Source organism: Zosterops lateralis, assembly GCF_965231275.1.
Source record: "Zosterops lateralis genome assembly, chromosome: Z".
Taxonomy (NCBI): Eukaryota; Metazoa; Chordata; class Aves; order Passeriformes; family Zosteropidae; genus Zosterops; species Zosterops lateralis.
In genome coordinates this window covers 57,193,919-57,217,774 of record NC_139800.1, presented here as the reverse complement: position 1 = coordinate 57,217,774, position 23,856 = coordinate 57,193,919, and the positions used below count along the sequence as shown (strand labels likewise).

Sequence of the window (23,856 nt, the reverse complement as noted above, 5' to 3'; positions counted from 1 at the left end):
TTCCTTGGTAGTGGTGAATAGGATAAAGATTAGTGACTTATACTAAGGTGTTGGTGAATAGCAGTTTGTGATTTTGATTAAATCTTCCTTCAGCTGTCACTTTTCCAAACTGAAGAACCTTAGTCTATCTAGGGTATTTTATTTTTATTTTCTGTACAAGAGCCATTTCATTGCCCTTGCAGTTGCCCTTCTAACTACCTTTTCTAGTTCCATTGTGTCATCTTTGGGATTAGAGACCAGAGTTGACAACTCTGGGCCAAATGCAGCATATTTTGGTTATATTCGCTGGCCTCCTGCTGTCAGTGACTAAATTCTTATTGGACTTAAACTTTATATCTTGTTAGCTCTCTTGATTTGTAGATTGGATTACCCTGTGCGGGAACCCTTCCTAAGTGAATTTCTAAAATCTTCTTTTCAGTGACAGAGGAGGAACAAGAAAGGAAAGGAGAAAAAGGGGAAACACACATTTCAGCTGGGTGCAGTTAAACTGAAGTATTCAGGGAGATTCATATTCTTTGTCATTTGTAAGGTTAGAGTTTATTTGGAAAACAACAATTGTGATTATGAGCCTATTCATCTTAAAACAAAAAGGGGTTGGGGATGTTCCTCTGATTCTAATTTTGAAGTCTTGCTGAAAATAGAAGCAGTGTGGTGCTTTTTATCACATAACAATTGTTGAAGTTTTAATTATCTTTTTCTATATCTGTTGCAGAAAAGTTCCAGGCATTGTTGAATGTTTCCAGGGGGTAACATGAGAAAGAAAAGGAGTTATGAGGAATAATGCCCTGTGAAACAAGTTTCTTCCAGGAAGACCTGCCACATCACACTAAGCAGTTTTGTGTGGAGGTCTGTCTTAGTCTAAACCTTAGCTGTTTTCTAAGAAATTGGTGTAGCAGGCTGTCATTTTAGCTGGAAAGTATCAATAGAAACGTGAAGATTAAGTAAAAGATTAATATGATTGTCTTTCTCATGGTGGACATTATCGTTGGTTTTGACCAGCACAGGAATTTTCTTCTGGGTTTGTAGGATGGATGTTTAAAGGAAAATCTATGAACTGATATACTTACTATTTCTGGTGGTGAACTCATTGGATTTTCTTTTCATAAACTTCTATGAATAAATAGGTCATTTATAATCACAAGTATTAATGAATTAATAAATGCCTCTTCGTGAATTCAGCAATACCATTCTAAGCATGGAATTGCAGTAATTTATGCTGTTACTATAAAAGTAGTCATATAGTAGTCAACACGGAGCTCTGGCCTAAACTATGGAAATCAGGCTTAGTAAGCCCTTTGTGATGATCCTGCATAAAATTTTACTGTATAAGGTCTTGGCAATCCTTTGTCAAGCATATTCTTTAAATGTCTCAAAGCTGTGCTTTTACAAGCATTTCCCATGAGTGACATCACTGCATACACTTTTATTATTTTCTGTGTTATAAGATGCATAGAGAGAAAGGAATAAAAAGCTTTTAATTTTGTTAATTCTTCTCTAGAGCAGAAGATTGCCATTGCAATTTTCCTGTTTCCTGGTCTGGGACTGTCCACATTACTCTCATCGATGCCCAGGACCTGGTTCTTTCTACCTTGTTTCCTCCCTTGTTGTAAAAAATCGAAAGGCACAATGGGATTTTTTTTTTTTAATTAATTTTCTATTGTTTAATTAAGTTTATGATGGTGTCTGGCTCAGTGTATGCATGGGAAAACCTTTGCAGGGGGTACAGGTAGTGGATGAGAAAGACCAGAATTTCCTCCAGGAGCAGCTGCTGCTCCAGCCTCTTTGCTGTTCCCCTCATTGCCTTGTTCACACCAGATCTGCAGGTTCTTTCCTTGGCCTTATGATCCTGGCTTATTAGCTGCCTTACAAATGACATCTGAGGATCAGACCTTGGTGCCTTATATATGGAGTTTCTTAGATCTGTTGGGTGCTTTCATACTTTAAAAACTTCTCAGAAGCTTTTACTTTCTAAAAACAATTTAGGTTATCTCAAATGGTCCAATATGCTGCCACATTCAGACATATATGTACCATACTCTGAAAAGAATGTGCATCTTTAGGAAAGAGGGTTTATTTTATTTTTCATCTGAGACAAACTAATTTCTGGGACACAATATGTTCCCCATCACTAGCACTAGCAATTTTTCCTTATGGTTCATTCTTTAATTGTCATAGGTAGGCATTTTTTGGTTCTACAGGCTATTATTTTGCATGTAATTGCATGAAATTAGCTAAACACTTGATGTGTTTATTTATGAGTCTGTGTCAGTGTTCATAATATACGATATATAATATGTGTATAAATTGAAAAATAGTCCTGTTTTGTGAGAAGCTGCATTTGTCATATACAGGACAAATACAGCACAGATTCATTTTTTGAGATTAAGCAGTCTATTCAGTAAGGATGAAACACTCTAAATGGCTTATTCCCATTTCTGTTGAATTTAAAAGCTGTTAAAATTCCTGGCTTTTCACAATATCTCTGGACACACATCAACACTTCCCGAAATATGGGGTCTTTATTATGAAATGGGCTTTGAGCTTTGTGTCAGCACCCTAATTCTCCTGTGAATTGCCTGAATAATTATTTTCATTTTCAGTCACCTCACAAATGCCGTTTGACCAATAAAATATATTAAAAAGTTAACTTGTGTTTGGCTTTATCTTCTCAAAGGAAATTGTATTGACTGTTTCTATTACTCTTTAGTCTTTTTACATAAATCCTCTTTGGTATGTAAGAAGAATTGCAGGGAAATAAACCCAGATCATATTTTCTATTGTAGTACTAGGCCAGCATTTCTAGGAGTGGGTGCATAAAATTGTGTTCATTTTTCTCTCATGCTCTAAGAATAGCATCTAGTCAAACTTACTTTGACAAATGTAATATTTGCACTGGTGTGTGAACTTGCATAATTCTATGGCTTCTGCTTGGGCAGCTACTCATCTCTTGAAGGTGAATAAAAATAGTTCAAGTAATGTGTTGCACAAAACCTTTCACATAGCCCAGGCAACTTTCTAGAGTCTTCTCTTTCAGCTACAGAAAATCTCACTAAAGTTTATTTACTAGCTTGCTTTCTGTAACGTGATATGACTCTCAACACTCCACAGTCTCATTAAATTTTAGGTAAAATCTTAAAAAACAATGTTACACAACAGCAGGAAGAGCTACAAGTAGTTGTAAGCAAGATATTTTGAGGGCGTGGGAAAGGTAAGGAATTGTTTCTGAAGTTCATTTATCAGTAAAAAAATCCCTGGCGTCTTATGAGAAGTAATATTTGGTGAAAATGCGGATTAAGACAAATCAGAAAAAAATGTTGAATTCAAAGCAAATAAACCAAGATAATGCAAATACATCTATTCTACACTTCAGAACAGTAAGTAAAGTTGTACTGTATGTTAAACACAATAAATAGTGTATATTTGTCAAATGTATAAAGCTATCTTTTGATACAATGTCATTTTTAGGGCATTAAAAAAATCAAATTAGGATACTTATTTTTCAGCACTGACTATATTTTGAGAATTTTTTTCTTATGCTGGCAGTTCTTTCATTCAGTACAGCCAAATTCTTTTCCAGAACTGATCCTGGTCATCATCTATGGTATTGAAAAGGACAAAGAATCTTTATATTGACTGTTCGGTCCCAAAAACTGGCAAGACCAATGGTACAAGGGAGAATTCAGCAGAGTAGCAGTGTTTGTGAGGGGTGCCAGATCCCTCTCCCAGGTATCTCAGGAGAACTAACAGAAAATACAGGATTGTGTCTAGAGCTAGGAATTCCAGGGCTGGGGGAGATAGTGTGCAAACATTGCTGACCTAGCATGAGCCCTAGAGACTGGAGATTTTGCCTACTTATTTTTCAGTTCATGTAAATCACTTTTAATGTCTGAAGTATCTCCAAAGCTACAGTGAAGTCTTCTGCCTTCATGATTGGCAGAGACTTTTCTAAGCCTCTCTTCCCTTTGTCACGGACCGCTGGAGAAGGCTTTTCCACAGGCATGGCTGTGCACAAGTGCAGCAGAGACCACAAGGCAACACAAGCTTCCTTTCATTGACATAGTGCTGGCTGATCCCTGGCTTTGCTGTCAGAAGAGTTAGGCTTGTCCTTAAGGTCTACTGAGCCTGGTTAGGCCAGCAAAACTTTACAGCTGTTTTGAAAGATGATGCCTGATGATACAATGTGGGCTGCTGGGTGGGCAGCACTGGGAGAGGGGCTTGGGCACATGCGAAGGTGACTGTGCTGCCTAGCAGCTGTAAATAGTGCTGGTACAGGAGTGGGAAATAGGGTAAGGTGGAGGTTTCATTCTGCCAGGGCTTCACAATATGTCACAGCCACTTTGTGTTCAGATGATGAACAGATTTTTTTTCCATTTCTATTTCCAACAGTAATAGATTCCTAACATCCTCAGGAGAGTTTTTAAGTTAAATTAAAAGATTAGCATGTCTTTTAGAAGTTTCACTCTTCAAAGTCTTCCTTCTGTCATCTTGTTAGTATTGTACTTGCAAAAATGAGGAAAAGGAAATACAGATATATATGGATAACTGGCTGATTTGTATAGTAATGTTACTTTCATGTGGCTGTAATCACTGTAGGGTAGTTTTCTCCCGTTTCAGTGTTTCGTGGTATCAGACATCCAAGACAAGGAGGTATGTTATGCTTTCCTATATGAAGATGCATTCTTGCTTATTCTCTTATTGTCTATAGGAATATTATCTATCAGTCGGTGATACTCTCACTGCTTTGGAGATGAAGGCTTGTGTAGCTTTGAAGCATGGAACATTATTAAGACAGAGTATTTGTTGCTTCTTAGAGTTGGATGCTACTCATGATTGGTAAGGTTTGAGGAATCTGAATAGCTGTTACATTTTAGTTGCTACTTGGATGTTGCACATACATGGTACTGTTGTGTATGAAAGCTTTAGTGAATATTTTAGTGTCAGTGCAGTTAACTGCAGCACTTCAGAGTGATGCAATCTGGAATATTGAGGTCATGGTAACAATTGCAATACACAAATCCCCATGTTCAAAATTTAAGAACATGAACATGGTAGCTTGTGCTGGTAACCAGAACAGGAGCTCAATGGAAAATGCATTAATTTTCTTTTATTAGTGCATTCTAATAAGGTGATTGTTATTCAGTAAAGCCATAGCTGCTTTAAAAATTGGCCAATGTAAATGTCAGTTATGCTTTGAACTAACATGGTTTTGCTCTTGCTTTGGCTTAAATGTTAGTTATTTTTTACCAGCCCATGACTGCAGGGAAGTTGTTTGGCAAAAGATAACAGTAAAAGATTTGGAAAGCAAATGAAGTGTCTGAAATGTCAGATGCTGAAACTGTGAAAACTGTTTAATTTTGATCACTTATTTAATCAAAACAAGGTGGAAGATTAAAAATAATGTGATAGAAGTGGGCAGTGTTATGAATAGCTGCAATATTGACATATAATAGATTTCAAAATATTTGAGAAGGCAATGTCAGTTAACAGAAAATAGAATTTAATTTGATTCGAATTGACTGTTACTTCTTTGATCAAAACTTTTATAACTCATGGATTAAAGACAGATATGTCTTCATTTTCTTTGATGAAAGGAAATGATTTCTCCCCTGACATTGGAGATCACAAGAATTAATTTTCACTTTTTTTTTTTTTTTTTTTTTTTTTTTTTTTTTTTTTTTTGCTAGAATGCACAAAATGAGAAGTTGGAATGTCTGGTTTTAGTAAAGAATTTGGATGAGCACATCTGATTTTTTTTTCTCTTTCAACACTTCATTTTATGGAGAGAAGGAAGTAGATATATATAAAGGAGTTATACCACTGGTTAGAATGTTGGAAAGAAATAAAACCTGAAATCTGTTTGTCTTTTTTCTTGCCTAGTAAAGATCTTGTATGTTTGAAAGCCACTGTGCTTTGTTCCAGCCATCAGCCAGTCTTACAAAGATATTACTGCTTGCTTCTTCTTGTAAGCAAGCATATTAATCAGAAAGTGAGATACACTTCAGTGTCTAGACAAGCTTAGGGGTTTTTTTCAGTTCAACTCTAATGTATAGTTTTCAGTAAAATATCCTGGTTTATTATGGGTAGAACAAATAATTACAGACTCTTAAATATGTATTCTTTGGAAGATTAATTTCCACAGCCTGGAATTATTTATTTTTATGTTCATGAATTCTCTTATTTAAACTCTATCCTCACAGAGAAAGATTAAAGATAACTCTATGGCTATTAATAGCAATGTAAAGAACTAGTAGTGAATTTGTTCCTAATTAGGATTCACTCCTTAATACAGTCCAGTGAAGAAAAATATAGATTCTTATGCTCTGCAGTTCTCTCTTTCACTCCATCAGTAAAAACTGTTGGCATGAATGAACATGTGCTGTGTCTCTACAACATCTTGGCTCATGGATTCCTCTCTTTATTTCTTCCTTTATATCATCATGATGCCTTCTTTATTCTCTTTTTCTTTTTTGAGGTAAGAGTGGCACCCTTTCAGATTACCCGTAATGGTAATAAAGAAACTAGTTTCATCTGCAGAATCAGAATCTGATGTCAGTGAGTAGAAACAGGTTGATTTAATTAAGGAGAGAATTAAAACTTTATTTCATTATCTGTAATGTGGGGGAACTTTCTTAAACAAGTCATACTACAGTTGTAATACTTTAAAGATTTAATATTTTAGATGTCAGGACTCTGTTCAGCCTATTAAATCAGTTTATTCTAATTGGAAGCCTATAATCTGCAACTAGGTAGTCTGAACATAAGAGTGTCTTTTCCTTGGTGCTTCTGAAAGTCCTGAATGTTTTCTGCCTCAGTAGAAGTAAAATCTTTACTATATACCACAATCACTTTTATGATTTCATTATTTTTACACAAAACAAACAAAAAAATCCCAACAAAACTCACAACCAGCCAACCCAAGAAAACCACCCCCCCCAAAAAAAACCCCAAATACACACCGCCCCCCAAAAAAACTCCAACAAGCCCAGAACAAAATAAACTGACTAAATTCTCTGCCTTCTACTCTCTGCTTATTTAATGCTACCATGACTAACTATGTGTGGTACGTTATTCATATTCTGGGATTTATATTTTTGTGTGTCAGAGGTGCTGGAAATTTTGAATTCTTTATATACCTATGCATAAGGCAGCCCACACAACATAATCTCCTGAATAAGCTGAGCAATTTTAATGCTTGATTTGCTTAATTACCTTTCTGCTGTGACTATTTGTATATATGGGTTTAGCATACAGAGTTTTTTTTATAATACTTGATGTAATTTCTGCTTTGAAATGAATGCATGTTTGTGTAGCATATAATTGTTTTTGCTAGTCACTGAGGCACCATAGTGGTGTTTATTTTTGTTCATTGGAAAAAATGCTCAATATAAGTTCTGATATTCCTCTGTGGGAAAATGTAGTATTTTCTGTAAGCATTAAACACAGTTATTCCTGTGTGTACTACAACTCTTATGCAGGGAAATATTTAATCTTTCAATTACTGTGTATATTTATTTTGGGTTTCTTAAAAAAAAAAAAGGGGGTCCTGCTTTCTTATTGAAGTTTGGGTTCTTGGAAAAGTGGTTTATATCACTTCTGAGGCAGATATGAGTAATGCTTGAATGTGAGCAAGATCTAAGACCCAAGCAGTGCTGATTGTGCTGATCAGTGTCTGTGGAGACATCACTTAGTGGTCATAAATGGTTTGATGTGTTCATAATTGCCATGAAGACTTTTAGTCTTATATAACCTAATACGTCACATACTTACACCCGGCTCTGGAAAACAGGTAATTTCTGCAATAGCTTACAGCAGATGTTATCTGAAAAATACCTCCCCTATATGTTGTTAGATGTAGAGAATTTTGAATGTTTTGTTTTGTTGTTAGTTGTTGTCCTTTTTTTTTCCTAAATAATGTTGCAATGAATATATTTCAAGGAAATGTCAATGAAAAGGGTATTTGAACTTTAGAACATCTATGCTTGATACTTGACTGTAAGTGTTTTGTTTATCCTACTGCCGAGAGAACCTATTAGCCAACAAGATTAGCCAAAAACATTCCACTCTGCAGTACTGTAGCAGAGTAACAGTAAAAAGTAGCACACATTTTGCAAGAAGGGTTGCATATGAGAAGGGTAATACTTGTTCCAGAGCATACAATGTAAATGGATGAGAAATAAATAGTAAAGAGAAAAATCGTGCCACATAAAGATGGAGCTCCTTTCTTGAGTTAACACAGCAATTACATGAATAGCAGAAGTGGAAATTAAAAACCACTGGGCAGGCTCCTGTTTGCTGTGATCACCTTTAGGATAACCTGTGTAGTATATGAATATACAGCAACTACATTCAAAGCAACTCTTGATTTTGTTTTTCTGTTTTTAAAACAAGCATTATTTCTACCATTGCAATACCTCTGAATGGATAGGAGCATGATGAAGGACTTAATGGGTTTCATTTTGCAGTTTCATGCTGTTTTTAAACTTCTTTATCTGAGCAAGGGGGAAATATTTGATCTTAAAAATACTTTATCAAGAGCAACAAAACTACCTGCTGTAAGCGTGGGGAGAGGAATCATCAGTAGACATAATTTCTTTCATTAATGATGTTATCAGTGCAAAAAGGCTACTATTGTAAGTTTTAAGCTAAAAATGTAATTCTGCCCTTGGATTTTACTAACATAGTGGAAAGAAAAAACAAAATATAGTAGTCACCAGGTTACCTGGATATATTATAAATATTTGGCAGCAGGTGTAAAATAGAATATAGTAGTGTATATAAACATATAACAACACTTACATAAAAATGCATATAAAAGAGACAGATGAAGAAAATCTATACACTTACTAATGTCTGTGGTGTTTTGTAAAACTGCTTTTGTTTTAACTGAATATGTTAGGAATAGCACAAACAACTATGATCCTTGCTTATACATTAAGGCTGAGGTTTTTTATCTCCTGACATTTTCCTTAGTACTTTTGGTTAAGAAGGTAGTTGGTGTGTTTCACAGTCCACAGATATAAAATAGCAGTATTTGGTAAGTAATGGTACAACTGATGTTGTGCCAATAAAGTATTACCTGGCAGTAATTTAAATGCACAAAATTATATCTCTAGAATATTACAGAATCAGAAAATGGTTTGGATTGGAAGAGCACTTAAAGATCATCTAGTTCCAGCTGTCTTGACATGGCAGAGGCACATCCCACTGCATGAGGTTGCTCAAAGCCACATCCAACCTGTCCTTGAACAAGAGATAGGGTATCCAGTTCTCAGGAGGGAACCTGTTCCAGATTTCACTACCTTCACAGTGAAGAATTTCTTCCTAACATCTAATCTAAACCTACTCTCTTTCAATCTGTACCCATTACTGCTTGTCCTGTCCCTACAGTTCCTGATGAAGAGTCCCTCTCCAGCTTCCCTGCAGACCCCTTCAGATCCTGCAAGGTTGCCATGAGGTCTCCATACAACCTCCCTTCTCCAGGCTGAACAGCCCCAACTGTCTCAGCCTGGCTTTGTAGGGGACGTGCTCCAGTCCCTTCATTGACACCATGTCCCTCCTCTGGACTTGCTCCAAGGGTTCCATGTCCTTCTCATGTTGGGGACCCCAGAGCTGGACAGAGGCCTGCAGGTGGGGGTCTCACCAAAGCTGAGCAGAGGGGCAGTGAGCACACAGTGCTGGCTCGTGTGGGATTTTACATCAGCCATCATTCCCAGCTGGTCCACGGGGCTGCTCCCAATTTTCTCTGCCCAACCTGTGAGTGTGTCTGGGATCACCATGACTTGAGTGTAGGACCTTGCATTGTATTTTGTTGAACTTCTTGATATTCACACAGACCCACTTTTCAAGCCCGTCCAAGGTCCCTCTGGCTGGCATCCCTTTCCTCCAGCATGTCCCTGCTGTGATCAGGGAGCTGGCTGAGGCTGCTCTTCCCCAACAAAGGTGTTGAACAGTATTGGCCCCAGTACTGACCCCAAGGGACACCACTGGCCACAGGTCTCCATGTGGACAGGGAGCTGTTTCCCACAACTCTTTCCATGCAGCCATCCAGGCAGTTGTTTATCCACCAAGTGGTCCATCCATCAAAGCCCTGTCTCTCCAATTTAGAGACAAGGGTATCATGTGAACCAGTGTCCAAAGCTTTGTGTAAGTACAGGTAGACAATGTCAAATGCTCTGCCCTTATCCACCAGTGTTGTAGCTCCATCACCTAAGGCATGATAGCCTCTCTGTAAAGCCATGCTGCCTCTTTCAATCACCTCTTTGCTTTCCATGTACCTTAGCATGGTTTCCAGGAGAATCTGCTTCATAAGTTTGCCTGGCACAGAGCTAAGGCTGTCTGCTCTATATATCCCCAGCTCTCCCACTTTCCCCTTTTTAAAAATGGGGATTATAGTTACCTTTTCCAGTCATCAGGAACTTCACCTGACTGCCATGATTTTTGATGTATGGTGGATAGGAGCGTAGCAATTTTGTCTACCACTTCCCTCAGAACTCACAGGATTTAATTCAATGTTAAATTTTCCTTATCCCTGAATTAGCATCTTCAATATGTTACATCTTGCCCAAAAGAAATATTTTAATTCCTACCGGGAAGATGCAACCTACCTAGCTGTGTTCTCTCTTTTAAAGGTGCCTCAGAACTTACAGCACTAAAGTAAGTGTAGTTCTGTTGACTGAACCTAGTCAAAACATTTATGTCTTTTAAAAATTGAGTACAAATCCATAGTATTTTTATTAATGTTCATTTAACCTCTAAAATAATTTGCAATACTTACCTTTCTTTAGACATTTCAGGATTGCTTTATTTTTTGAACACATTCTGCAGCACTTTCTTGTATTAGAAAGATATGCTTTTCACCTTGGTATTCAAGTCCATTTTTTGAGTCTGAACCCTAAGTGTCTACATTCACAACTTATATTTCCTTTGCCAACAAATCAAAATATTTGCTCTAGAATAATAGGTCTCAGTATTAAAATATGAATTATGGCCTTAAAGTATAATTTTCTTTTCACTAATGGCCCAGAAAATGAAACAACTATTTGTTCAAATGTTCTCTGATAACATTTTAAACAGCAATATATCTGATGTGATTCATGGTATCTTTCAATGCATACACCAGAGATCTCTTGTGCTTAACACCTCTTCCCACCAACCATGTTCTTTTGAATGGTGGAACTGCATTTTTCTTTGAATCAAAGCCAGGCAAGATGACTTCCATAGGATAGCAGCAGAAGGGGGCACTTGATCTGTCTTTCTATCTAGTGCTTCTCTGTGCATCCTGCCAGCTGCACGGGAAAAATTCTGCTTTTTGCATCTTTACATCTAAGGATCACTTCAAAATACTAGGTACAAAACATTTCATTCCCACTGCCACAAGTACTACAGTTACAAGGAAGGGATTGAGGGTTATAAGGATGAGATATGAGGACTCTTCAAAGTGGATTAGTAATGTGGATGGCAATCAAAGAAATGCTTTAGTATTTGAGGCATTGTGTAATTGACCTGAGCAGAACTTCTCATATACTGGGGGGATGAGAGGAGGAGGGAAGAGAGAGGGAGGAAAGAAAGAAGGGAGGAGAGGGAGGGGGAGAGGGAAAGGGAGAGGAAGAAAAAAGTATTCATGTCTTGTAAACCCCAGAAGACATTGTGAAAGACAGGTGCAGCAAATATAGACAGCTATTTTTTCCCTCTTGTCTTGAGGTGTGGATCAAATTTTCCTTATATTGTCAAAAATACTATAGAAATAATTACTGAAATATATAAATCTGAAATAAATATCCATGTCTTTTTAAATAAGATGCTAACTCAACTGAAAATGCTTTGTAGGAAAGCCAAAAAGCAAATCCAAGCTTCAAAGGTTAAACATCAAAAAGTCTTTTCAAGAAGTGAATAATTTTGACTTTATCTTTGGTTGGAAATTTATGGTAGCTGTACTGAATCTTGACTGCAGTTTCTTATTTGCATGACAGAGACAGACAGTTTCTTCCCCACCCTGTCCACCACTGTGTTTTGCAAATCTGTTTGGAAATGGTCTTCTACTCTCTGCACAATCTATTATACTACAGTAGTTTACTTCTGTAAGGCAATTACTGACTTACCTAGGAAAACAGACCTCTTCAGAATTTCACCTTCATCTTTTCAATAATACCTCTGTAAGTCTTGCCTGTCTTTTGCATTAAGAATACCAAAACTAACTATATCCCAGGGAAGCCTATACCACAGATGCAAAAGAATCTGAACTGAATACACAGGAGAGTGACTGGACCACCAGCAGCAAAAACACAGTGTCCTGGTACAGAGTACAACACCATGTACCTCGTGATGCCCAAATTCTCTTTTAATAGTTTAGTGTTACTGGGAGTGTGTTACAGACATAACAGGCCCAGCATCTTTGCAGGTTATGGGAAAGCAAAGAAACTGTTTTCTTGCATTATGAGCTGGCTGATATGCAACCAGAAACAGAATTGGAGCCGCAGTTACTTGTGCCAAAAACATGAGCTAATGGTCTTATAAGGACAAAAATTTAATAGTCTTTGCTTGAAAAAACATCTGCAGTATTGTATTTTGGCATACTGAAATGATTATCTCCTTCAAAAGTGCTGGAAATACCTCAGCTAGAGATTTCCCGATTTTCTTTCTTTCTTCTTCTTTTTTTTTTTTTTTTTTTTTTTTTTTGGCGGGGGGAGGGTGTATCTCATTGCAAATGTTAACTATAAACTCTGCTCCTTCACCTTTGCTGCTCGTGCATTCTCTGTTTATGGTATTTATTAATTTCTTTTTGGACTGGAAGGCAGATAGACAACTTTTTCTGAACTCTAAGTGACTTTGATTAAATTCAGCTTTAACTGTAAAATAACCATTTATGATCATCTATGTAATCATGTTACATTACATTGCTTTAAATTTTGTTAAGCAGCTCTCTTGAAAATCATCCTGTTATGCTGTGTGAACGTATTTATTGTTAAATCATTTAATTACATTGTTTATTAAAAAAATACTTAGCTGCAGTTTGCTTACACTGTTTGAAATATATTGATCATAACCTCTCAAAGGGCTCAGTTTTAGATATCTAATAAACAGACAAAAGTTTAATACAGAGAACTAAAAATGAGATAAAACTCTATTTTTATATATAGCTTCTCAGGTGCCTGTATAACATTTTATTGAAAGGCATCTGAAAAAATCCTATTTGTAAATATTAAGATAAATATTTTTAAATTAAATTACTTAAATATGTTGTGATGCAGTGTGAGCAGAAGCCATTTAATTTGGAGCAAACAATAATTAAAAGGCAACCATGTATTCATTTTAAATCCTTATGGTTCATAGCAATTGCATTCTCTGTTAACAGAGTTTGTGAATTCATTACATTTATTTATTAATTTATTTATTATCACAAATTATTTATTATAATATTATTATTTATTATCACCAATACGTCTCCTGTGATGTATTCTGTCCAGTACAACCAGATGGAAAAGGTCAGATTGAGTTCCAAAAGGCCTTCAATAGTGTCACTATTGCAAAATATTCTGTGCTCTCTCATTCTTGGAACAGCGTCTGTAGTACTTTTACTTCCAGGTGATAGGTGCAGCTCACCAGGAGGGTGAAAATAAATGAAAATAAAACTTAATGGATTGTGCAATTTAGGGTCATGTTTTGAAGCCAAAAGGACTGGTTAGAAGTGTCTTCTCAGTTAAATTCTCTAGTTCTGTTCATCTCTGTTGAAACCATATTTTAATCAGTGTCCAACAGGAGTTAGTACTTCCAGATGAAAGTAAATTTGTTGCAAATTTCATTTGGGCTTAAATCTGAATTTGGAGATGTAACCTAAATGGTGCTGAAATACTAAAATATGGGGGCCATCTAGACTCAAAGTAGTATTTTGCTAATAAAATGCTTTAAATCAAAAAATCCAACAGCCTAATGTGTGGTCACAGAAAGATATATTGGCTGTTCTTGGAGAATATATTTTTTGGTTTTAGTACATAAGGATGAAAAAAAATTATTTCTGGAGTCTCTTTTAGAGGACCAGAGGAGAAGGAAGCATGTGAATTAGTACTCTGCATAGTGAGATGGTTTATTTAAAATCAGAGAAATATGCTCAATGCTTAAGACTAGCATTAACAAAAGAATTGCAGTGGAATTATCAGCTTCTCAGCAAATTCTTTTTGGATATGCTAAATATTTCAAATTATTTTTCAGAGCTATAATGTTACAAGGGCTTTTTTTTTTTTTTTTTTTAACAATAGCGGTTATTAATGTATTTGAAAAGTGTACCTAGAAAAGTATTTATGAAAATACGTGATTTTTCTAATCCTACAAAGGAACTTTTAGTCTCCACAGTCTCCATGGTTAGCATTAATTAACATACTAAAAGGAACTTCTGCATTCTGTTTACCTAAATAGTTAAGAGCTTGGACAAATATTTAGCATTCATTTAAATTAATATGATTTCTAATTAGGCAAATCACTGTCTTTGTAGTCATCATGAATGACTGTTTATATCAAAGGTTATTATGTAAGATTTTGTACTATTGCATTTACAGCTGGTTTACAACATATTTATTCAGAAAACATTAGCAATAATGAGAATACACAGATTAACCACTTCTTAGTTTTTATCAACATGCAGCCATTTTCAATTTTGTTACATGTTTTGAGAAAGAAAAGCAGTATTAAGCTGCAAGGAGTTTTACTGAAACATGTAAACAAGGATTCGATATTAATTCTCCTGAGTTTTGTGCAGGTAAGGCTTTTTACTTTTGTTTAAATGTGTATTTAAGCATGGAATGCTGATTAGCTATTTGTCTTTTAAATTTCCTTCTTTGTGCCAATGACTTTAAAAGAATTTTATGCAGAATTACATATCAAGTGCGTATCTGACATACCCAGCTTAATCCTTTTTTTTTTCTTTATCTAATAACATAAAGATAAAATTTGGATATTCTTCTTAAATAGTCATGGAAGGTACATCTACTGTGTCAAACCTAAATTTGAAGAGTAAGACAAAGGATAACTTGGGAATAATTGACATCAGTCTAACAGTAGTGGAAAAATTGCTAATTTCCCGTTAAGTTCCATTTTTCTTTGTGAGTCATGAAATCAAGTTTTCCTTATATTTTATAATGCAGTCTTCATTCATTTCTTTAGTACTTAAAACCCCCTTTTTTTTCCTAATTCTGAGTCTTTTTTTGGTGTTCAGGACAAGCTGTACCAGATCTACTTGCTGCTCTCACAGTCTGCTTTTGAACAGATTCCAGGGTAGCACGAGGTTAACTGGGTTAGCTAGTTAGCACTGCTGCCCATAGAGACATGCATTGTGCTTGCTGCTGGTTTGCTATGCTTACACAGTGCTGAGCCTGAGTTGCAGTTTGTCTTTCAGCCTGGGTAACAACGTACATGTGAAATCATTGTATTACTTGCCAGAGTTAAGACAAGTGTCTTCAGTCTGATTATCTAGATGTGACAAAACAGATTTAATCTCTTTTTTTTTTAGTGAAATTATTTATTTTCCTATATTGCCAAATATAAGTTGATGAGAGTATTTCACATCATTCATTTCCAGTATTTCACTGGAAGTGTGAAATTCTGATGCCATTAAAAAGGAATGCTGATTTGTTTTGATTAATATTTTAGGTTGGGTTTTTTGTTTTTTTTTTTTGTTACAAGGATTATTTGAACTTGCTTTTCTCAGAAGGGCTTTTTTTGTTTGTTACTTTATTTTCTCAGGGTTTCTGTTTGTTTATCATAATTTTATCAGAATTCGGCTGTGTATGACAAGAATTGTAATTGTACTATTCATCATACTATGAGTACTGCTACATATCTGCCTTCATGTCTCTCTCTGATCTTCCAAACAGCATCCCTATGGGACTTCATCCAAAAGAGTTCACAAGGGAATTTCCGTGGCTATGTCAAATTCTTAAAGGGGAACATGGGGAGCAGAGTGCTGTAATTTCTTTTTATTTCTTATTATTTCTTGATTAAAAAAAAAAAGGCTTTTTATAAAAAAATATTTTGAATGTGGGCTTCCCAGTTTGCTTTTTTTGAACTGCTAATTCAGAATCATGATGTGAGTCTTTCTTGCCTTGTTAGATTCTCAAGAGCCCAACGTAGTCTTTAATTTTTATGTATGTGTTGCTTTCCAGCCTAACTTGATTTTCAGTCTAGTTCAAAATGTAAGAGAACAATTGAATAATGTCTGCCACTGAAAATTAGGCATTTTTAATTTTATTTGTGTACAGAGGCTAAGATGGAATGTACTGCATCCAGCTCTGGGGTCATCCAGCTTGATGTCCCCAGAGGAAGGACATTGATTTGCTGGAGCAAATCTAGAGGAGGACCACTGAGGATGATCAGAGGGATGAAGAACCTCTCCTATGAGGAAAGTCTGAGAGAATGGGGATTATTCAGTCTGGAAAACAGAAGGCTCCAGGACGACCCCATTGCAGCCTTCAGCACCTGAAGAGAGATAGAGGCTTTTTGCAAGAGCACATAGTGACAGTAGAAGAAGAATGGCTTCAAATTGAAAGAGAGTAGGTTTAGATCAGATCTCAGGAAGAAATTCCTTACTGTGAGGGTGGTGAGGCACTGGAGCAGGCTGCCCAGGGAACCTGAGGGTGCCTGCTTCCTGGAAGTGTACAAGGCCAGGTTGGATGGGACTTTTAGCAGACAGATCTGGTGGAAGTTGTTCCTGCTCATGAGCAGGGGGTTGGAATTAGATGGTTTTTGAGACCTTGTCCAACCTAGGCCATTCTATGATTCTGTGTTAGTGTAGTCTAAAGCATAATGCTAGTTTCCTGAAGTTACTAATGTATTCTTTACCCAAAACTTTGTGGTGGCAACAACTTCATGTGTGTTGCCTTCCTTTGCTTAGGATGGGGTTGATCTCTTAGGTTTCCTAGCACTGACAGGCTTCACATCAGCCTTGCCCTTTGCTGCTGCTGCAGGATGAGTGACTGAGCTGTTGAGATACTTCTTTAAGAGAAAGCTGTACTAATATGCCTGGAAGTTTGTATTTACTCAAATACTGAATTAATCCTCAGTGCTTTGCTACAGTATTTCAGTGAGAACAGACATTACTTATTAATACAGCCTCATATATGAAGGTGCTGATGGATGCATTTAAAATCAAACAAAAAACCCCCAACCCACAACCCAATTGCAAGACTGAGAAGGCTTCTGTAGCTACGGTCTCATGAAATGGCTACAGCTTGAGTATTACCCAAGTTCATTAAACACTTTGTCTATAAAAGTATCTGGATTTTTTCTCAAGCAGAAAGAGGTGTAGGTGACATATCCATGTAATGAAGGTGGGTAACTGGAGGATATTGCAGATGCCAAAAGCTGATGCGGGTTGAAGCAGATGTAGCCATGTTCACTGTAGATAAGTATGTCAAGATCTGCCTAATACAAAATCTGCTAGGAAGTTCTTGAGTCAGAAATTTGAGAATGGAATAAGGTTCTACACAAATATTCCTGTGTGACTTTTCTAGTATTCTTTCCTGAGCACTTGTTTTTTGTAATTTTTCAAATACTGTACTAAGTAGACAATGTGTCTCTCCTGCTACAGCTTTTCTTTTACTTTCTTCTGGATTTTTTTTTAGATTACACAACTTTATAAATTTGTTTGTAGTCTAATTTCGGTTCTGTTTCTTCTTGATCTGGAAGCTGTATTCTCTGGGGACTGGGAGAAGAGAAGAGGACAGGTGGCAATGTAGAGAAGTTTGCCATAGGAAAGTACAAAAGACATGACCATGGATTGACTGAAGCTGAAATAAAGCACCTGAAAAAAGATTATGATTCTGCTGTTATGCAGCTTAAAATGTAAAGGGAGATATTGGTTCTCTCGCTGTTAACAGAGGCCTCTGTTTCATTTGTTTTTAACTCTATTTGGGGTAATTTGGGACTTACAGGCTGTTAAAGAAGAAGCTTTTTTTGTGTCCTTAGATATTACAGAACTAATCACAATATTCTGAGTTGGAAGGGACCCACAAGAATTATCAAAGCCAATTCTTAAGTGGATAGTCCATACAGAGATCAAACCCACAACCCTGGTATTATTATGTTATTAGCAGCATGATCTGACCAGCTGAGCTAATCTTATGTTCCCCATATATATTGAAAACTCATTTTTGTCAATGGTCTAATAACTGTACAGGAAATAATAAGCTAAAGTGATGTCAATATAAATAGCTTGGCAGCTTGTCTAGAAGATTCTGATACCAATTACAGCAAGTGAACAAGTTCCTGTAGGATTAGAGGTGCAATCATGAGATGTTAGAGCTACTGATATAGCATATTTCCCAGTCCTTTGCTTAAAGGCAAGAGCAGCCTCTTCATGGTAGGCCTGATTGCCCTTTTATTCTTAATTACATATTTATTTTTGTAGTCTGTCAGGTAGTTAATTTTTGCATATAAATTGCAGTATTTGTCTATGTCAAACTATGCAAGTTTTTGGCATTGCTTTAAAAATAAAAAAAATAATATATTTTATTCCATTTATTTTGTCCACCTAATTTTGTTCATTTCACCACTAATTCCTTTAGTTCAAAGTAAGAATTAGTCTCATGACATGATTTTATTTTGGTTGATTTGAAACCAAATTCACCATCTGTCCATAACTATTCATTTTCTAGTAAACTTCCAGCAAACTTTTAAATAGCTGTGCACTGCTATGATGTAGTATGAAAGAGTAATATATAAACTATACCTATTCCATCGCAGAAGTAATATCACCTAAGTTCCATTCTGCTTATGCAGCTTTTTGGAGAGCTACTAGCTTGTGCAAGTAATTTTAAAAAAATAATATATTGTAAATCCATGTGAATCTGAAAAACATAAAAAACAATACAAATGACTGGACATCTAAAACAATATTACAGCTTTTTACTTCTGTGAACTTAAAAAATCATGAATCTTTAAGTGTATATTAATTTCCTTGTGAAAAGCAATTTGTTTTTTTCTTTAAGGGTTGCAAAAAAAGCTCAACAATTATCTGTGGTGGACTGGGGGGAGACAGTTGATACTTCCCTTCTAATAGGAAAAACAAACCTAGTGAAGCATTTATTGTAAGGAGACAACAAAACTCTCCATAGATGTATTTTTGGATGTGTATTAGATAATGACACAAAGAAACAGTGTAAAAAATATTTGTGACTAACTGTAGACACACTTTTCAGAGAAATTTAGGGACACAAGTAAACACAAGGACATGCTACTTTCTGTGTCACGCTTTCATCTTATGATTACAAAGTTAGATTCTTGGAATGAGATCCTGGCTTCCTGTGAGAAATATACAGGAGTTTTAAGTATTGGTTTAATCAATTTAGAGCATTTGCCCATGAAAGGCCTTCAAAAGAGGAGGTAAAAACTATACAAAACTTACAAGTATGGCTCAAACGCTAGCAATATTAGGTCAGCATAGGCTGCTTTTGATAATCACAAGACTTTTTCTTGGACTAGATTCTGAAATTCATTTAATCAGGAACTGCGGTTTGACCTCAGTTGGAAAGCAATGCTTTATGCTAACTCTATATTTTTAAGCAATTTTGTATGAAAATTTGGTAACATTGAGGATTTGGTTAACTGTAAAATACCCTTGCATTGCAGATTGTTTGCAGCTTCAGTGGGGTTTTGGGTTTTTTTTATTGTTAATTGGGGTTGAATAATATTTTTTTCCTTTTTTCCTGAACTTGATTTTACTGATTGATTTTCTGTGCTCTGTTAGTTGAAGCAGAGAATTTCTGAGTCCAAAAGCATGTTGCAAAGGGTGTAATCTCAGATTTTGATAGAGAAATCCAACTCTGGGCACCTAATGTTGTCCAGTACCAACCCAGAAAGCAGATAAGAATAAGCTGATGTCCTGGTTCATTCAGGAGTGTCACATTGGATTCTGCAGAGCTTGATGCCTTAGGATACTGCTGGCAGGGTAAAAGTGAGCGTATCTGCAGAGCTTGAATCAAGTTAATGCCTGAGGAGCTCCTTGGACTATAAAATTATGTATCCCCAATATTTGTACATGTGAATCAAGTCCTGTTTTATTCAGAACTGAAAAAATTGACACATTTCTGCACAACTAGAGCAGCTTTTCCTTTATTTTTTTAAAATATTCTCTCTTATTTTCATAGAATATGCATTGTGAAATAAGGACTGTTTTTTCTCAAAATGCTTTTTTCTTTTTAACCACAACAGTTTCACTGTGTTAGTCATGGGTTCTCATGTTGCTTTTTCATCTTATTTGAATTTTACCTTCTGGGACAAAAAAGTGAAAGAAAAGAACAGTACGCAGAATCACAACTCGTGGTAGGAATGAATCTGGACAAATAAACTGTGTTGTTGTGTCAGAGGCATTTCATGCTGGATTTATGTTTTACAGACAGATAAGTGACAAAAAAAATTTTGATGTGTACTACACATTTGCCCAGAAGGCATGAGATAAACTCTGTAGTCATTAACTTGAAGGGAAGTTCGTAACAGACTTTCTTGTTACTCTTGAGAAAATTTTTGCTCTGCAATGCATAATTGCTCTATTTCTTTGCTTTTCAAGGAGTGTCTTTGGTTTATGTTGGTTTGGTTGGTTTAATTAAAAGATGATAGGATGCAGTAGGATGTTCAGATATATATAGGCAGACCCTAATATTTACACAAATCCATACTTAGCTTGCAGAGGTATGTTTAAATTTCAGGCTTACTGTCCAGAACTTGGCTTTCTTTTCCTTGTTCCTGTTTCCTTCTGAGAAGTTCTCTCTGCCTTATTTTGCTTATGTAATGGAAGGTGATAATAAGAGTTCTTTCATGTGAAAACTGTCACTCTTGTAATGAATTTTGGTACAGATGGGGTTTGTCTACCCGTATTCCAAAATTTTCAAGAGTTCTTATATGAGGTACCCTGGAGGGGATGTGTGGGATCAGACAGTTATTACAGTTCAGCTGACATTTCAACGTCTAGAACAATTATTTATTTTACTTACGATTTATTTTACTTACTATTTTAAGGATTTGATGTCTGTTTTTTAAGTGGTTTTATTTGTTTGTTTTTCTTGTTTTTTGTTTGTTTGGTTTTTAGTTTTGTTTGTGGTTTGTGGTTTGGTTTGGTTTGGGGGTTTGTTTTTTTTTTGGTTTGGGGTTTTTTGGTTGGTTTTTGTGGTGTTTGGTTTTGTTTTTTTTTTTTTTTTTTTTGAGAAAAAATAGAAATTTAAATGCAACATGATACTGGGCTTTCAGTACTGAATAAATGAGTTATTTTGTCTTTTAGTGAAAAAGTACTGTAAAGTTTTTTCAAAGATGCTTGAAAGCTCTCTGATGCTTGTTTGCATGTTTGCTGGTTTTAGGAGAAGGAAAGCACTAAACTGAATTTGCTGTATATGAATTTTTATGAATTTTGAATATGAATTTTATGCAACCTAGCTTACTACATGCGCAGTGAAAGCTAGAGTGCTTTTTCATTTTATGGTGGTTTTGCTTTTATTTACCTTTTACTACTGGGCACATAAGTGGGTGTCTGGTTTGACTGAATAAAGTCACTGCCTTCAGTAGTGACTTTCACTTCTTTGCAGTTAAAATATGGTTCATATGCCTTAAAATAGTCTTAGTTTGAAATCAGTAGTATCAGCACCAAATTTTTGAAAGCAGGAAGTCGAAAATAAAGTTTCTGTGATGCAATGGCCACATCTGGTTTCATTTCAGATGTATTGGGTTGCTTCCTCCAGAACATCAGAGGTCTCCCAACATTTTGCTAACAGTTAGCAACATTTCAGCTACTGATTACTTTAGGTACATTCTGTGGGGCTGTGAAGGACAGAGATCAGTTTTTAAATGTGTGTTAGTACTACATCCTGTGGTATCTGTTGTAGTTACATGTAGTTTGTAACAACAGTTGTTCACCTGAGTACTGAGTTAAATGCAGTTTTCATTAAGGGCTTTTAACTGTCATGTGAAAAACTTCTCTACTAAGTAAAGCACTGTTGGTTCCATGCCCTATAAAAAAATCAGTAGAAAAAGGAGTCTTGAAGACTAGAAAAGATGTAACAATATAGAATCTAAAAACAGAATTCTGGGAGGTAGAGGAAAACTTCAAATAAAGTGCATGAGTTCATTAGTACTTGTGAATAGAAACCAAGCAACATTTTCTCTTTCAGCAAACAGTATTTCAGGATTGTTTTGGAGGATTTCAGATCTTATGGAAAATACTCATAAAGGGAGATAATGCAAGAGAGAATTTGTTTCTTGGGGTCTCTTGTATGTTAAAAAATTGTCAGAAAATTGTGTATCAAACTTATGGTTCTAGGTGCATACTGTTACCTACACAGAGAATGCATATTTAAATCTAGAGGGTTTGAAAGGTCAGAGCTAAAAGATACACTGAAGAATTTTTGGGTTCAGAAGCTGCCATGTAGAAGCTAAAGCTGAGTCATTTTGTCTCCTGCTGCACTGGAAGGCAAAGGATAATACTGAAGAATTACCCTTCACTCACTATGATATTACCAAGTAAACCCTGTAGGGAAAGAAAGGAAATTTCATTCTGAACAGTTTCAAGTTATATTTCTCTTGTGTTTAGGTGATGAGCTAGCAAGCTAGCCATCTCTACCATTATTGTTGTCGTCACTTTTATTATGGTTATTTTATTACCTTTACAAGAAAAAAAAAAAAAATAATGGTCAAAAAAATTGGATGTTTCAGTTCTGGGGAGGACAAACTGATAGTGGAGAATGGTTTTGTTTTTCTGTGCCTTCTCTGAAGTACGCTCTTCTCACTATTCTCACTCTGGCTGTTGTGCAGGTGGTTGACCAGATCGACACACTGACGTGTGATCTGCAGCTGGAGGATGAGATGACGGACAGTTCCAAAACAGACACACTGAACAGCAGCTCCAGCAGCACAACAGCCTCCAGCTTGGAGAAGGTGAAGGTGCGGGGCAGCGTGCCCCTCATCAAGCCCCCCGCGCACCCCTCTGCCATCCTCACCGTGCTGCGGAAGCCGAACCCACCGCCTCCTCCGCCTCGGCTGACACCCGTCAAGTGTGATGAGCCCCCCCGGCCACCTCCCCTGGCCAACCCAGTCAAGACTAACGGCACCCTGCTGCGGAACGGGGGCCTGCCCGTAGGGCCCGGCCGCATCCCCAACGGGGACATGTGCTGTGTACCCAGCAGTAACCTGGAGAAGGTCGTGATGCAGCCTCTGGGGCACAGGGCTGAGAAGGAGCGGTGTCCTCAGGCGGGGGCCAGGGAGCGGGTGCGGTTCAGCGAGAAGGTGCAGTACCACGGCTACTGCCCTGACTGTGACGTTCGGTACAACATCAAAAACAGGGAGGTGCACTTGCACAGCGAGCCCACCCGGGCTGCGGGAAAGCTACCACACCAGTGCCCTCCTCTGCCACCTCCTCCACCTCCGTTGCCTCCTTTTCTTCTGGAAAATGGAGGATTGGGGATAAGTCCCAGTAATAGCTTTCCTCCTCCACGACCTGCAACTGTGCCTCCACAAACTGCGCCAAAACCCCAGAAGACCATCTTGAGGAAATCAACCACTACAACAGTGTGAAGTATGCCCTTTGTAATAACTCTTTGTTTTTTCCTATATATAAACATAAATAGGTAATGAGCACTTTCTACTTGAGCAATAAAAAGACCCAATGTATTACACCCTGTGTCCGGTGAAGTGGCATGAAAATCACATGGTAAGTACAAAGACGAATACTTCTTGATCTTACAAAAATACCCGTATGGCAAAGTGTGCTGAAAAGATACTCATTCTTTAGCACACAAGTGGCAAACATCTGTAGCAGTTTCTTATTTGTAGCATGGTTTAAAAGACAATGAAAAGAAAGCTCAATGTGAAAATGCTGAGTAGGGAGTG

At 36.7% G+C, this 23,856-nt stretch overlaps 1 protein-coding gene across 1 annotated transcript in view; it reads left to right on the top strand.

Annotated features, from left to right (window-relative positions):
- PRR16 (proline rich 16) overlaps positions 1–23,639 on the top strand; it is a gene marked incomplete at its 5' end in the record, with an annotated part of 94,890 nt that extends 71,251 nt beyond the window's left edge. The window contains one exon of the mRNA XM_083884065.1: positions 22,783–23,639. Within this exon, the coding sequence (XP_083740191.1) occupies positions 22,783–23,541 (759 nt within the window). The 3' untranslated portion in view covers positions 23,542–23,639. The remainder of the gene's footprint in view (positions 1–22,782) is intronic.
- Between the last annotated feature and the right edge of the window lie 217 nt (positions 23,640–23,856).